This window comes from Lepidochelys kempii, chromosome 7 (assembly GCF_965140265.1).
Source record: "Lepidochelys kempii isolate rLepKem1 chromosome 7, rLepKem1.hap2, whole genome shotgun sequence".
In the NCBI taxonomy this organism is placed as follows: Eukaryota; Metazoa; Chordata; order Testudines; family Cheloniidae; genus Lepidochelys; species Lepidochelys kempii.
In genome coordinates this window covers 43384581-43398730 of record NC_133262.1, presented here as the reverse complement: position 1 = coordinate 43398730, position 14150 = coordinate 43384581, and the positions used below count along the sequence as shown (strand labels likewise).

General features: G+C 40.1%; 1 protein-coding gene across 11 annotated transcripts in view; it reads right to left on the bottom strand.

The window, feature by feature from the left end:
* PBRM1 (polybromo 1) overlaps positions 1-14150 on the bottom strand; it is an 87274-nt gene that overhangs the window by 45198 nt on the left and 27926 nt on the right. For all 11 annotated transcript variants that reach the window (XM_073352408.1, XM_073352414.1, XM_073352411.1 and 8 more), the window contains one exon: positions 215-356. In XM_073352408.1, coding sequence (XP_073208509.1) covers positions 215-356 — 142 coding nt within the window. The remainder of the gene's footprint in view (positions 1-214; positions 357-14150) is intronic.

The following is a 14150-nucleotide window of genomic DNA, read 5'->3' as shown; positions in this document are numbered from 1 at the left end:
AGGTGACCCAGTATAGGATGCATTGAGAACTTCTGAACATTAAAATACGTTCAGGATACTTAACCATAAAAACTGCATTGTTGAACATACAGAACAGCTAATAAACTATCAAATATGCTACTGCACATTTAAAAAGCTCCAAGAACTATCACCTAAAGAAAATAAATTCATAAATACAGCTACCATCTTGATTGTTTTACTCTTCTCTTTATACCTGCATAACTTGCTGCATTTTCAGTACTCTCTTATAGATGGCTGAATTAGGAACATTGTAGCGTTTGGCATTTTCAAACATTAAGTTCAGATCGCACTCCAAGTGGTCTAGAGTTTCATATTCATGGTTCTTCAGTTTGGTTCTGTGGAAAAGACAGACACAACTTATGTTGTTTCACAATAGTTCATCACTGTAATTATTTCAAATGCTTTCTTTCCAAGCAAGTCAGTAACAGAAGAACTCTGATGTGGAGGAATATGTTCTGATGGTGCCTTTATACCTCAGCATTGCAACTGGACATGCCAAACAAAGTGTTTGGGTTTTGGTTTTTAAAGTGAATTTAGCATTAGGAAAGGTGCCCTACTGACAGCTCTGGAGACTCTAGCCCTCTTTTTGTACAGAGAATAGATATAGCATGTGAAGCAGAAGTACAAATTTCCCCTATAACTGCTCCACCATGCCTGTAAGGACCACCTGCAATATAAAAAGATAATTCAATCCCCATTTTCATTGTGAGCATGGTCCTACAAAGCACTCAGCACCACATGAAAAATGCTAAGTGCCAGTGGCTCCAATTATCAGGAACTGGTGATGCTCCACACCTTCTTGGATCAAGCTGTCAATTTTTGGCCTCTGCTAAAACTGCCAGCAAGAAGCGTGCAGATTAGTGCTAACTGCAATAAAGTTTGTTATGAAAATACTACTAAGAACTGGTCTGAGACCATCAAGTCATTTCATGTCTGGAAACAAATTGCAATCAGACAGCTCTGACTTGCAAGCACCTTTTGCTTTCTCTGTTTCCCCTTATGTGTTGGAAAAATTGCCAGTCAAAACCTTTGTTTTCCATCAAGTCCCACATCAAAACTAACCTCAACTAAAATGCATACAGAAAACTGGTATCTGCAAATAGCACACAATACCTGCAAATTGCGAGGCAGCAGACATGCCAAACCCCTGGAAAAAATGCAGAAATTGATCTTATTTTTGGCTTAATTGCCTTGTGAGTTGTTTATGGGCTAGTTTTTGGTTTGTAGCTTTTTTTTTTTGAGCAGCTCCCAGCAAGCAGGGGCAAGGGGGTGGAGAGAGTCAGGGGTGTACAGCGGGCCCACCATAATCCCAGACTGCATGTTGGGGGGGGGGAGGATCTAGTCACATAGAGTGTTGGGGTTCTTAGGGATTGGCTTGTTTTGGCCTTGTTTTGAAATGGGATTAGCTTGATTTTGGGCTTATTGTGAAAGCCAGGGTGCTTATTTACCGTGTGAAAGTTGGCAACTGTGCTAGGCAGGCAGGCAAGTTGTGAGTATTGCTAATGATTGGCTAAAAATTGATCATATCCTATTACTTTTGTTATCCCACCTCCCTCACACCTCATTCCCGGCCTGCTTGTTTGTCACATCCATCTGATGTGATGTCTTTTAATCTGTAAATAGAGAGTGTCATTTATGTTTGTACAGAGTCTGCCACAATTGGCCCCATAGCTGGCGGAGGCCTTTCGGTGCTACCAGAATATAAATGCAACCACTTTTGGTCAACACCAAACTGTATTAGTGACCTAGGAGCATGAAAGGCTGTATTCTATTAACAGTTCCCTGAGTCATCTAGTCCCACTGTTATTAAACAAGATTCTGCATTTCTCAGCAATGGTTGAGGAGAATACAGCTAGTTCAAACAGGGTGAGGAGCTGCAATTGTTATGGAAATCACTGAATCATAAACATGCATCTCTACTATGTCATTTCTAAATAATCATTTTTCAGAACAGAATCACACTTTAATTGCATAGTTCATATGGTCCCTATCTGCACACTCCCCACTGTATGCAGTAGAGCAAATGCAGCTTTCCTGTTCAGATTGGCATGTCAGTGAACTCTACTGTTGGGGGAGAAAAACTCCTGAACCAAGATCCTGAACATTAAGAGGAACAGAAACTTATTTTCTAACATTTTGCTTTAAAATGTATCATTTTAAATCAACACATTCTATTAATACTTTAGAATGCTGAATAGCTTGTTAATTTCTTTTAAATCTTCTTTAGCTCACTTTTAATACTCATAAATAAGCAGCAGACTGACTATTTGCAACCCCGCTCCCAATCTATACTGCAAGGTATCACTCTTTTCCATTATAGATTATCAAAATCCACTACAAACAGGTTTTAGTACAAATTTAATTATGAGCCAAATTCAGTTTTGAGTTGCGTGTTGTGCAGTTGAATTAACATCTAGAATTTGGCACTATGCATTCTTTATATGTTACTTAGAGATTTTTTTTTAATAGTTAGTTAAATACTATTAAAAAACAGATGCTAAGCGTACAGGATGTTTTTTAAGTTCTCTTCTATGTGATGTAGTTGGTGATTTAATATTCCATATTCATGAAAATATAAGTTTTGTGCCCGTTCCATTTGTGTAGTATCAAACACTACAGGATGCTTTTACTCCAACTAATTAGAAAATTGATGAAGATAGTATGCATTTTTTTTAAGATAGATCTTGTATAATAAAATATATTAAATTCTTCAAGTCTAACAAAGTTATTGACAAGTATGTGATGTGTGCATGCATGTACATACATATACCCTTGTTGAACGTTTAAATATAAAAAGGACAATACACCATTAGACATATACAAGGCAACACAGGGTAGAAAGTGTCATAGGAAACTGCAAAAGAATGGATGTTTTTAAAAAGAAGGATGTTTTAACATTATTCTAATTTCCCAATTTACATGGGATTATCCAATGTGAAAATGACTAGACTTTTGCTTGCTTACTGCTTGACTGATGGGATTTACATGTGGTATGTAAGTCAGATTTGCATTGTCAAGGGAGAAAATGTAAGCATGCAATTTACACTTTTAAAGCGTAATTTTATTCTATTCTTTGACATCTTTTCCCACAAACTAATTGGGAATCAATAAAGCAAGTTGTCAGTCTTCTAAAATTACTAGTTAGAACTGAACCTATACATGAAAGATTAATCAAAACCCTATCTCCAAGTGTCCACTGAGGAGTGCAATGGGATAGAAGTTCCCACAAATAAGTATCCTGCTTCTCTCTCAAGGAATGTTGATGGCATCCAACCAGTATTTTTTGTTAATATTTCTTTCTTCAGAGGACTGTGACAACTGATGTAGACCAGTGGTATGCAAACTTTTCCAGCCATGCAACCCCTTCCCATTCAGGGAACTTGTCGGACACCCCCTCCATTACTTGAAATCTGAAACTGGGTTTTTTGCATTACTTGTAATATGAAACTAGGTTTTTAAATGGGAAGGTGCAGGGGAAATGCATAAGTGAGACTATTCATTCATTTGGTTTAGTATTAGTGCCTGACTCATTCTACAGATTCCAGGCTCTCAGCTATTATATATGTTGCCAGTTTATGTCTTTTAATAATCAATTATTAATCATTAAATGAGTTTTAAAATTAATAAGAATCATAATTAATGTTAAGGGCATAGCAAACCTGCTGTAGTTATGAAACTTACCAAATTGCTGAAAATAAGACAGGCTGTGCTTTTATTTGTATGTTTGTTTTTTAAAAGGGCGAAAGGCTGAAGTTTCTTTGTGCCTCCCTCCCCTCCCCCCCACCAAGTTTGCGCACCACTGACAGTACGGCAGAATTAGTCTCAGTCAGAGATGGACTATTGGGACTATGATTATGAAGATCATGACAGTCAGGAATAGTAAATACTTTTTCAAGTAGAACATTCCAAATATTTGCAAGAGTACCCTCCATCTTTATTGCTGTGGGAGGAGAAGGAAAAAAGCTACCCCTTCTCCATTCTGAAGTATTTGCTATACAGGTAATCATTAGGGCTGTGATAAAGAACTCATTTATGCTAAAGTTCATCTCCTCGAAAGCAAATAAGGTGTGTAGATGCAATATTCATGCTTCTCAATCATTTGCTGAGCCAACTAATTTGAAGTTTGTTTTAATTGTAGCAGTGTATACCTTGTGAATGTTCTTGTGCAACACTGATGTATTTGTCTTCTTATAGAAAGCTAGAGAAATTTTACGACATTGGAAGACAGTAATATGAAAATACACACCTTAAAAAATTCTAGTCTCCTAATTGACTTCCTAGACTATAGTTTGGGAGTTACAGTTAATGTGTTTTGATTGCTGTGTTGCAGAAAGGTTTTGCTCAACTTTCTGAAGACTCCCGATGGATTCCACCTACATACACACCACAAATACCGCATTTCTTTATTCAGTAAAATCTTCTCCTCATTACCTCTTTATGCTATTCCTCTTTATTAAGGGCTGGTCTAAACACAGTTTTTGTACCTATTTAACTATATCAATGTAAATCCTATTTCTGTAAATTTATATTGGTATAACTATATCAATATTGGGGTATGGTTGGGGTAGGGCAGGTTATGAACTAACGTAACCAAATCTGTTTCTAAACCTATTTAGTTGAAAATGGTACAAGAACTGTGTATAGATAAGCCTTTAGAGACTCTCTAAAGATCTCATAAAATCTTATTTAGATTTTTCAATACACATCATACATAAGTTCTAGGCCCCTTAACAATGTATTTAAATTCACAATGCATATAGGAACACTAATCCAGCAGCATGATACAATAAATTAGCTCACCAGCCAACAACATACCCGCATCCCTCTTCACCCACCCCTCAAACCATAATCCATCTCAAGGCTGTTATCAAATAGACAGGCTTTTGCACTGTGCTCTGAAGTTCAACAAATACAAGCTAAACTTCAGAGACAAAGGGCTTTCACAGAGAATAGGGCTAAAAGAAATCTGATGAGGTTCAACAAGGACAAGTGCAGAGTCCTGCACTTAGGACAGAAGAATCCCATGCAGCACTACAGGCTGGGGACTGATTGACTAAGCAGGAGTTCTGCAAAAAAGGTCCTGGGGATTACAGTGGATGAGAAGCTGGATATGAGTCAGCAGCGTGCCCTTGTTGCCAAGAAGGCTACATTAGTAGGAGCACTACTAGTAGATCGAGGGAAGTGATTATTCCCCTCTGTTAGGCACTGGTGAGGCCACATCTGGAGTATTGCATCCAGTTTTGGGCCCCCCACTACAGAAAGGATGTGGACAAACTGGAGAGAGTCCAGTGGAGAGCAATGAAAATGATCAGGGGGCTGGGGCATATGATTTATGAGGAGAGGCTGAGGCAACTGGGCTTGTTTAGTCTGCAGAAGAGAAGAGTGAGGGGGTATCTGATAGCAGCCTTCAACTACCTGAAGAGGTGTGTGATGTTGCACCCCATAATGCTTTATGGAAATATGCTTATGAATGTATATATGACATAACTGGAATATGTTTTATGCTACATATGTCATGTAATATAATTCTGTAAAGGTTATGATCTACTGAATATATTCATCCTATTTGTATACTTGTATCATTTTTGTATTTGAAGTTATGAATATTGTCTGTGTACTTGTTTGATTTTAAGTAGCCTTAGTAAGGCATTTGGTCAGCTTCTTAAGAAAGGAATTTGCAAGTTAAGTGCCCAATCAAGAAACACTTAACGGACAATGGAAACTTGGAAGACTCCAATCCACATAAGAAGTCTACCTGGGGACATTCAAGGTACCATGTGAACAACGGCTGCCACCTGTAAAGTTCTGAGTCACGCATGGACATGTGACTTGCCTATGTGACTCCAAAACTCCAGCTTGCAGCTGGATTCTGCATAGGAGAGAAGAGGGGGTCTCAACCCACAAGAGAAAGTCTATTTAAGCCCCTGGGAGACCCCTCCATTTTGTCTTCAGGTGGCTCAAGAGATAGCCTCTCCACCCCCAAAGGATACCTGAAAGAAACTGAAACAAAGGACAGTAACTACAGGGGGTTTCAGTGATTACTGGACCCAGACTAGAAGGAGCCTAGTCTGTAAAAGAAACTTACTGGAACATCTCTGAGGGTGAGATTTCATCTGTAATCACTTTCTTACTGTATTAAGTTTAGATTTGCATGTTTTATTTTATTTTGTTTGGTAATTTACTTTGTTCTGCCTGTTATTACTTGGAACCACTTAAATCCTACTTTTTGCATTTAATAAAATCACTTTTTACTTATTAATTAGCCCAGAGTATGTATTAATACCTGGGGGGGGCAAACAGCCATGCATATCTCTCTATCAATGTTATAGAGGGCGAACAATTTATGAGTTTACCCTGTATAAGCTTTATACACAGTAAAACAGACTTATTTTGGGTTTGGACCCCACTGGGAGCTGCGTACCTGGGTGTTGGAGACAGGAACACTTCTTAAGCTGTTTTCAGTTAAGCCTGCAGCTTTTAGGGGGTTTGGAGGGTGGGAGGGGGGGATCAGGGCTGGGGCAGGAGGAGGGGTGCAGGAAAGTGTGCAGGTTCCGGCTGAGGGTGTGGGCTCTGTGGTGGGGCTGGGGATGAGCGGTCTGAGGTGCAGGAGGGTGCTCCGTGCTGGGATCGAGGAGTTTGGAGAGCAGGAGGGGGATCAGAGCTGAGGCAGGGGGTTAGCGCGTGGGGAGAGGCTCAGGGGTGCAGGCCCCGAGCAGCGCTTACCTCAAGCGGCTCCAGGAAGCAGTGGCATGTCCCTTCTCTGGCTCCTATCCGGAGGTGTGGCCAGGCACTTCTGCATGCTGCCCCATCAGCAGGCACTGCCCCGCAGCTCCCACTGGAGTGCTTAGGAGCCGGAGCAGGGCCATGCTGCGGCTTCCAGGAGATGCGTGGAGTGGGCCCCGGTTGGAGAGCAGGAGCGGGGTCCAGCCGCGTGGTGCAGCCCCATCCTGCGCCCTGGCCGGAGCGGGGCCAAGTCACATGGTGCGGCCCCCGACTGGAGCACCATGGCAGGAGCGGCACATGGTGCGGCCCCCAACTGGAGCGCCAGAGTGGCCCCCGACCCAGCACCCCAGCTGGAGTGCCGAAGCAGACCCAAGATGCGTGGTGCGGCCCCTGACCCACTGTCCCGGCTGGAGCGCCGGAGCATGGCAAGCCCCCAACCCTGTTCCCCAGCAGGAACTTGCGGGCTGGATCTGACCTGCGGGCCATATTTTGTCTACCCCTGACCTAAGTACTTTTAACAAATCTAATTCTACTCAAAGTTAATAAAACTTAAGTATCATGACTTTTCCAGCTCTACAGAATGAGATATGCCTTCAGCAGAAAATTAAATATCTCAACTTGGCTACTTTCAGTGGTTACAGACCCTTTTCATTCGCTTATTTTATACAGTGAGGCTTAAACTACCCAGAATCATAGCCCTATTCAGCAGTACACTGCTGTAACTCAGTAAACCCTATGTATGCTAACCTTTATATAAAGAAAACCCAGGAAAAATCTAAAGTACATGGTTGATGGTGTTGGTATGGAAAGATTTCAAAGAACGAGCTCAAGAACAAGTTTAGTCTCTTCTGATCCAACATCTAAAGATCCCAAGGATATGCTGGAAACATGTACTGCATTTGAAAATACTTTCCTCTTAAACAAAATGAGAAAGATTAGTTCATTCTTTTGCTGCTGAAATCTGGGAACAGCTTTAAAGTCCAATGAGCCCAAATTAACCTTGGCATGACATCTTCCTTGCTTTGGACCTCTATATGATTAGAACGTGAAAGGAACGGAATCAGCACTCTATCCATCACAAGTTCTACCAGTAGCTGATCACTCTTTCATTTGTGAAATTTAAGGACAAAAAGATACCTGCTCCACATTCAAACAGACAGACAATTTGTCTAGGTCTGTCCTGGAAACAGGGTTCTAATGAACAAATTGCATGTTACCTATTTTTCCTTATTCTGAAGGCATACCATGTGAAGAATCCTTGGAAAATGCAAAAAGCTAAGGAAGGATTAAACATCAAAATCTGTTCAATAAAACATACATTTAGAACCGTGCGGGTTTGACCTCCACCTCTGAGTGAAAGAATTCAAGGAAGAAGAATGCAGTCTCCTTTTCTTTCTCTATTCTCAGTAGTTTTTGAAATGCCAAACTCTTTTTTTATACCACATTAAAGATGACACACAAAAAAAAAAAGAGTATGAATGTGCACTGGAAACATTTGCTAACATATTAAAAATAAGTTATACAAACTTTTACTGAAGAGCATGTTACATGAAATGCATGTAACATTCTGCAAAGCTTTGCTAGTAATCTGGCCAAAAGGAAATGACACTTTATAAAGCTCCAAAAGCTGCGAATATTTACAAATCATTTTAACCAAGCAAGACTAATTACTATAATTTCTCTTTCAGAGTATTCATGAATATTCAAGGAAGGTATATTTTTCCCACTTTTTTAAAATAAATGAATAGTAACACACACAGAAGTGCATTATTTTTCAGAATGAACAAACAAATGAATGTAACAGCTAGAAAGTTTGACTTCTAAATACACTGAACTAAAAAAAGGTATGTCAGTCTTACCCACATTGTAAGAAGGCTCTAACTTACAAAGCAAATGATCATTTAGTTTAAACATAACAGGCTGACAAATTTTAACACCAAGCAACTTCTTTCTGTATTTCTGAAAGAGACTGTATTTTGTAATCTAAACTGCAAAAAAGTGCTGTGCTCTATATATACATCTCTTAGACTTTAAGGTCAGACGGAACCATCAGGATCATCTAATCGTGCATTCATTCCTTTATTCAAACATCAGTTCCCATTAAATACCACCCTTTTCCTCATCATTCAAGTGAACTGTCATGTTTTATTCCTCTATTTGCTGTAATGACACCGGACCCTCGCTAGAACGCGGGATTTGGGATCCATGTCAAGTACCGCGTTATAGTGGGGACCGTGTTAAAATGAAATACTGTGTACAGTAAATGTCATATCCATAAAGTATAGAAAACCTTAGAAAATAAACTCCTACTTGAAGGAAATAATAAACGAGAAAAAAAAAAGTGTTGCTTTATTAGAGATTTAAAGTAGACATTACAATAAACTAGTCTAGTTTTTCTTTAAAAAGTCAGTGAGTTGCTTTTGCTTCTTGCTGCTGTGCTGCTTCTGCTTAGCAAACTGCAAAAGACTACGTAGCTGCATAATTTTTATAGGCTCAACGTCTTGCGTCTCAAAGCAGTCTCTAAACTAACTGCGGTCGCAGTTGACGTTGGAACGACGCCCACTTCATCTTCCTTTTCTTATTCCACAGTGAAGGCCAATTCTTCAGCTTCTGGAATGTTGTTTGGTCGTACTGCCTGAAGAATTTGGTCATCTGTTAGACTTTCAGCAATGGGATAAAATTCTCCTGCTTCATCGTCGCCTCTTATCCAGGACTCGATATTTTGTGGCAGAACAGTTACTCTGAGCCCGGACAGTTGCTGGCACAGCTCCTGCATCCACTCCATGTCTGTTCTTCCAACTTCCTCCTCTGTAAATCCCTCGAAGTCGAATTCCTCGTCAGACTGTGATCTGCTTTCTTCATTTTCTTCCAGGAGCGGGTGGCCAAACGACTCTCTCAGTCCCACCATCCAACAGTGGTTTATTGTTTCAGCACGTAATAAATTCCAGGAATCGCTGCCAATGTAAAAGAAGGCTTTTATAGTCAACTTCTTCAGAAAATTGGTGTCAGACAACTTGCTTTCTATCATTTGTTGTACGAAGTTCCGTCGATAGTGCTGCTTAAAAATGGCGATAACACCTTGATCAAGCGGCTGGATTTTGGAAGTCGTGTTTTTAGGTAAGTATTAAACCTGTATTTTACCATCACGGATTCTGAGTCTTTCTGCTGGAGGATGTGCTGGAGAGTTGTTTAGCAAAAGAAGGTCTTTTCTTCTAAGCATTTTGCCCGAAGAGAAAAATTCAGTGAAGAACCATTGTTCAAAAATCTCTCTTGTCATCCAGGAATTTTTGGAGTTCTTGTACAAAAACGGCAGGCAATTCACATTTATGTGATGAAAGCACCAAGGCATGCGAGACTTTCCAATGCACAATGGTTTTAATTTATGCTTGCCTGTTGCATTCACACAAAACAATAAAGTAAGGCGATCTTTTGCCTGTTTATATCCTTCTTTCTTACGTTCATCTATTCTGACAGCCAGGGTTTTATCGGGCAACATTTTATAATAAATTCCTGTTTCGTCTGCATTGTAAACCTGTTCCTCCGAAAAAAGAAAAGGAGTACTTGTGGCACCTTAGAGACTAACCAATTTATTTGAGCATGAGCTTTCGTGAGCTACAGCTCACTTCATCGGATGCATACGTGGAAACTGCAGAAGACATTATATACACACAGAGACCAGCAGGAGAGTGAGTTTGTGTGGGGAGGGGCGGAGGGTAAGAAAACCTGGATTTGTGCTGGAAATGGCCCAACTTGATGATCACTTTAGATAAGCTATTACCAGCAGGACAGTGGGGTGGGAGGAGGTATTGTTTCATGGTCTCTGTGTGTATCTAATGTCTCCTGCAGTTTCCACGGTATGCATCCGATGAAGTGAGCTGAAGCTCATGAAAGCTCATGCTCAAATAAATTGGTTAGTCTCTAAAGGTGCCACAAGTACTCCTTTTCTTTTTGCGAAGACAGACTAACATGGCTGTTACTCTGAAACCTGTTCCTCCGAGTAACCCTCTGCCTGTAAAATTTCCCTCAGCTTCGCAGGGTACGATTGTGTTTCGTTGTCATCAGAAGAGCGATTTTCTCCCGAAACTGCAATCTGAGAGATTCAGTGTCTTTTCTGAAATCGCCATAGCCAACGCGAACTCGCCTTAAAATTGCTGAATTCGACATTATGTTCCCGGTCGAATTTTTCCACTTGCATGGCTATAAGCGGACCAGAGATTGGAATGCCTTTCTGCTGTTCTTGCACAAACCACATGTACACTGCAGAATCAAGAACGGCATCATTCGCTAAATGGGCTCGTTTTCTTTGAAGGCCATGCTCTTCATCCAGGTTATGAATGTAAGTTCCGAGCTTGTCAGCATTCTTTAGCCATCCACGAAAGGCGGACTCATTAATGCCAATATCGCGGCTAATCTTTGCCTGGGTTTCGCCATTTCTAAGTCGTTGGATAGCGTCCAATTTCTCCTGCATCGAGTAAGCCTTCCTTTTGCCCGACATTTTTGACATCTTTCTAAAGATAACTACTGTAACCTGTAAATTTTTATTACATTACATTTGTATGGCATTCTAGGCCTACAGCAATCATCTTAGAGCTTGTCTACACTACCATGTGGGGTCAATCTAAGATAAGCAACTTCAGCTACGTGAATAGCTGATGCTCTCCCGGTGACTGCGCTTGCGCTCCTCATTCTGGTGGAGTACTAGAGTGGACAGGAGAGCACTCAGTGGTTGATTTATCGTGTCTATACTCAAAAAAATTGTACTTTACAGTACTTAAATTTGGGATCCATGGCCGCAACCACGTTATGTCCGAATTTGAGTTATGTAGACGCACGTTCTAGCGAGGGTCCAGTGTTCTTCACTTTTAAATTACAGATCAAAATGTGTTTGACCAGCTGGTAACATTTACTATACCATTATATATACACAGTCAGTAGTGTGTTAATGTAAATCTGAAGGATGAGACACTTATCACACAAAAATTGAGTTAATAGCTTCCAAGAAAACCTTAACACTCTTCCTGTGCATATGCATTAAAACAGAATGTTTGGATGTTATCCATTCAAACAAAAATATGAACTGGGATATCTGATTACCAGGGGTGGTGGTGCTAGGGTTTTGTTGATTAGTTTATTCTTTAAGTATTCTTAATTTAGGAGCATGTACAACTTGGCCGTAGCATTTTGTGGTAGACAGGCAGATTTTTCAACTTAACTACCTCCTGTCCACGATTTATCACAATCCTGCACAGAACTTGCTTTATGACTTTTTGGGGGTGGGGGAAGGGAAGAGGTGGCATGATTATTCTTAGGGCATGTGCAACTCCCCCCTCCCCCATCTCCCAATTTAATACATTAAAAAGTGGTAGTGGCTAGAAGATTATCCCAAAATTTAAGCTTTTTCTGTTGTTTAAAATGAACTAATCTGCTTCTCTTCGGTTTCATAGTTGCCAGCATTTTAAAATTTTATTCAAAGGACAATTATTTAAGGTAAACTGAAGTTCTAGTATGCCCCGTTTCCCAGGTGACTGTGTTCACATTATGGTGAATTTTAAACTATTTCCTGTCTGTTCTTCCAATTTTTTGACTATAGAATCCAGAGTAGCCAGCATTATTAACTTAAATTCTCAAAATATCTACCCCATTGCCCTTTACCAAACTTACAGAAACCAATGTCTGCCAGATATATTCAATAAAAATAGTATGAGGTAGCTATTTTATCACAGCAAATTTAATTTGTGTTATTTCTGATTCCCTTTCTTCCAGCCCCTATTTATCCCCTTTCTTTCCTTCTATGCCTAACACAATCAATCAATCTCCACACTATATCTACTGTTTCTTTCTTCTGTACTCTCTCAGATAAGATGCATCCCCTTACACTTATTCTTTCTTTCTCATATTTGCTTTATCCTCTGTTAGTCATACTTACTCTCTTCCAAGTTACACTCTCTTCTACTCCTCTCATCCTTCTTCTGTTCTGTTTGCTTTGCTCCCACCTTTCTTTCTGTCTTGTTCTCTGCTCAGTCTGTCCTCAAGTCCACTAGACAATACCATCTCTCAATATACTGTGCCAGGACTCTTTTTCCAGATCCTACAACAGCTCCACAGAAGAGCCAGTTCTGTTGCCGGCAGCTAGCCGGGGGGGAACTTGCTGTCAGAGGACTAATGCCATCAGCAGCACCACAAGTAACACTACTTCTCACATCCAAACATGATCATGAATCCACTCTAAGCTCAAAAGATGGTTTCACAGGCTCACACGACCATTGTTGGGCATGACTGGATTGGGTGAAATGTAGATAACTGTTTCTTTTAAACGGACACTCACTATCACCAATTCTCTCCACTCGTAAGCAGCTTTATGCTTTCAAGGATACAGGGTTTTTTTTCATTTCAGAGATAACTTGAAATTAGCCTTAACATTTACAAGGCCCCCCAAATTTGGGGACCTGAGGATGGAGAAGGGAGAGCGTGTGAGCATGGCCACAGGCTTCATGGACCCTCAGGTCCCTCTCTGGCAATATAGTCTAGCTCAGTGCTTCTCAACCAGGGGTACGTGTACCGCTCGGGGTATGTAGAGGTCTTCCAGGGGGTAAATCAACTCATCTAGACCTTTACAACAGGCTACACAAAAACCACTAGCAAAGTCACTACAAACTAAAATTTCATAAAGACAATTATTTGTTTATACTGTTCTATATACTATACACTGAAATGTAAGTACAATATTTACAAAACAATTGTTTTATAATTATATGGTAAAAATGAGAAAGTAAACCATTTTTCAGTAGTAACATGCTGTGACACTGTTGTATTTTTATGTCTGATTTTGTAAGCAAGTAGTTTTTAAAAGTGAGATGAAACTTTGTGATAGGCAACTCTAATCAGACTCCTGAAAGGGGTACAGTAGTCTGAAAAGGTTGAGAGTCACTGAGGAGCCAGGAGTACCACACTTTGTTTGCCACAGACTTCTGTCTTCTGTGGCATATAACCTTTCTGTCTCCTTTCCCCCCCCATCTGTGAATTGAAGAGATACTATTTAAGTAAGTACCTCACAAAAATTAACAAATACACAGAAGTTTGAAGATGTAAAAAAGTATTGTTAGGACCCAATCTGCTTTATTTTCCCTATAGGATCATAGGACTGAAAGGGACCTCAAGAGGTCTTCTGGTCCAGTCCTCTGCACTCATGACAGGATTAAGTATTACCTAGACCATCCCTGACAGGTGTTTGTCTAGCCTGCTCTTAAAAATCTCTAATTACAGAGATTCCACAACCTCCCTAGGCAATTTATTCCAGTGTTTAACTCTGCAAGTCTTTATATAGTTAAACTCACATGCATTTAAGGATGCACATGCGCCTTTGGAAGAATTTTTGTCCATACAAATATGCAAAGATTACATGGCAA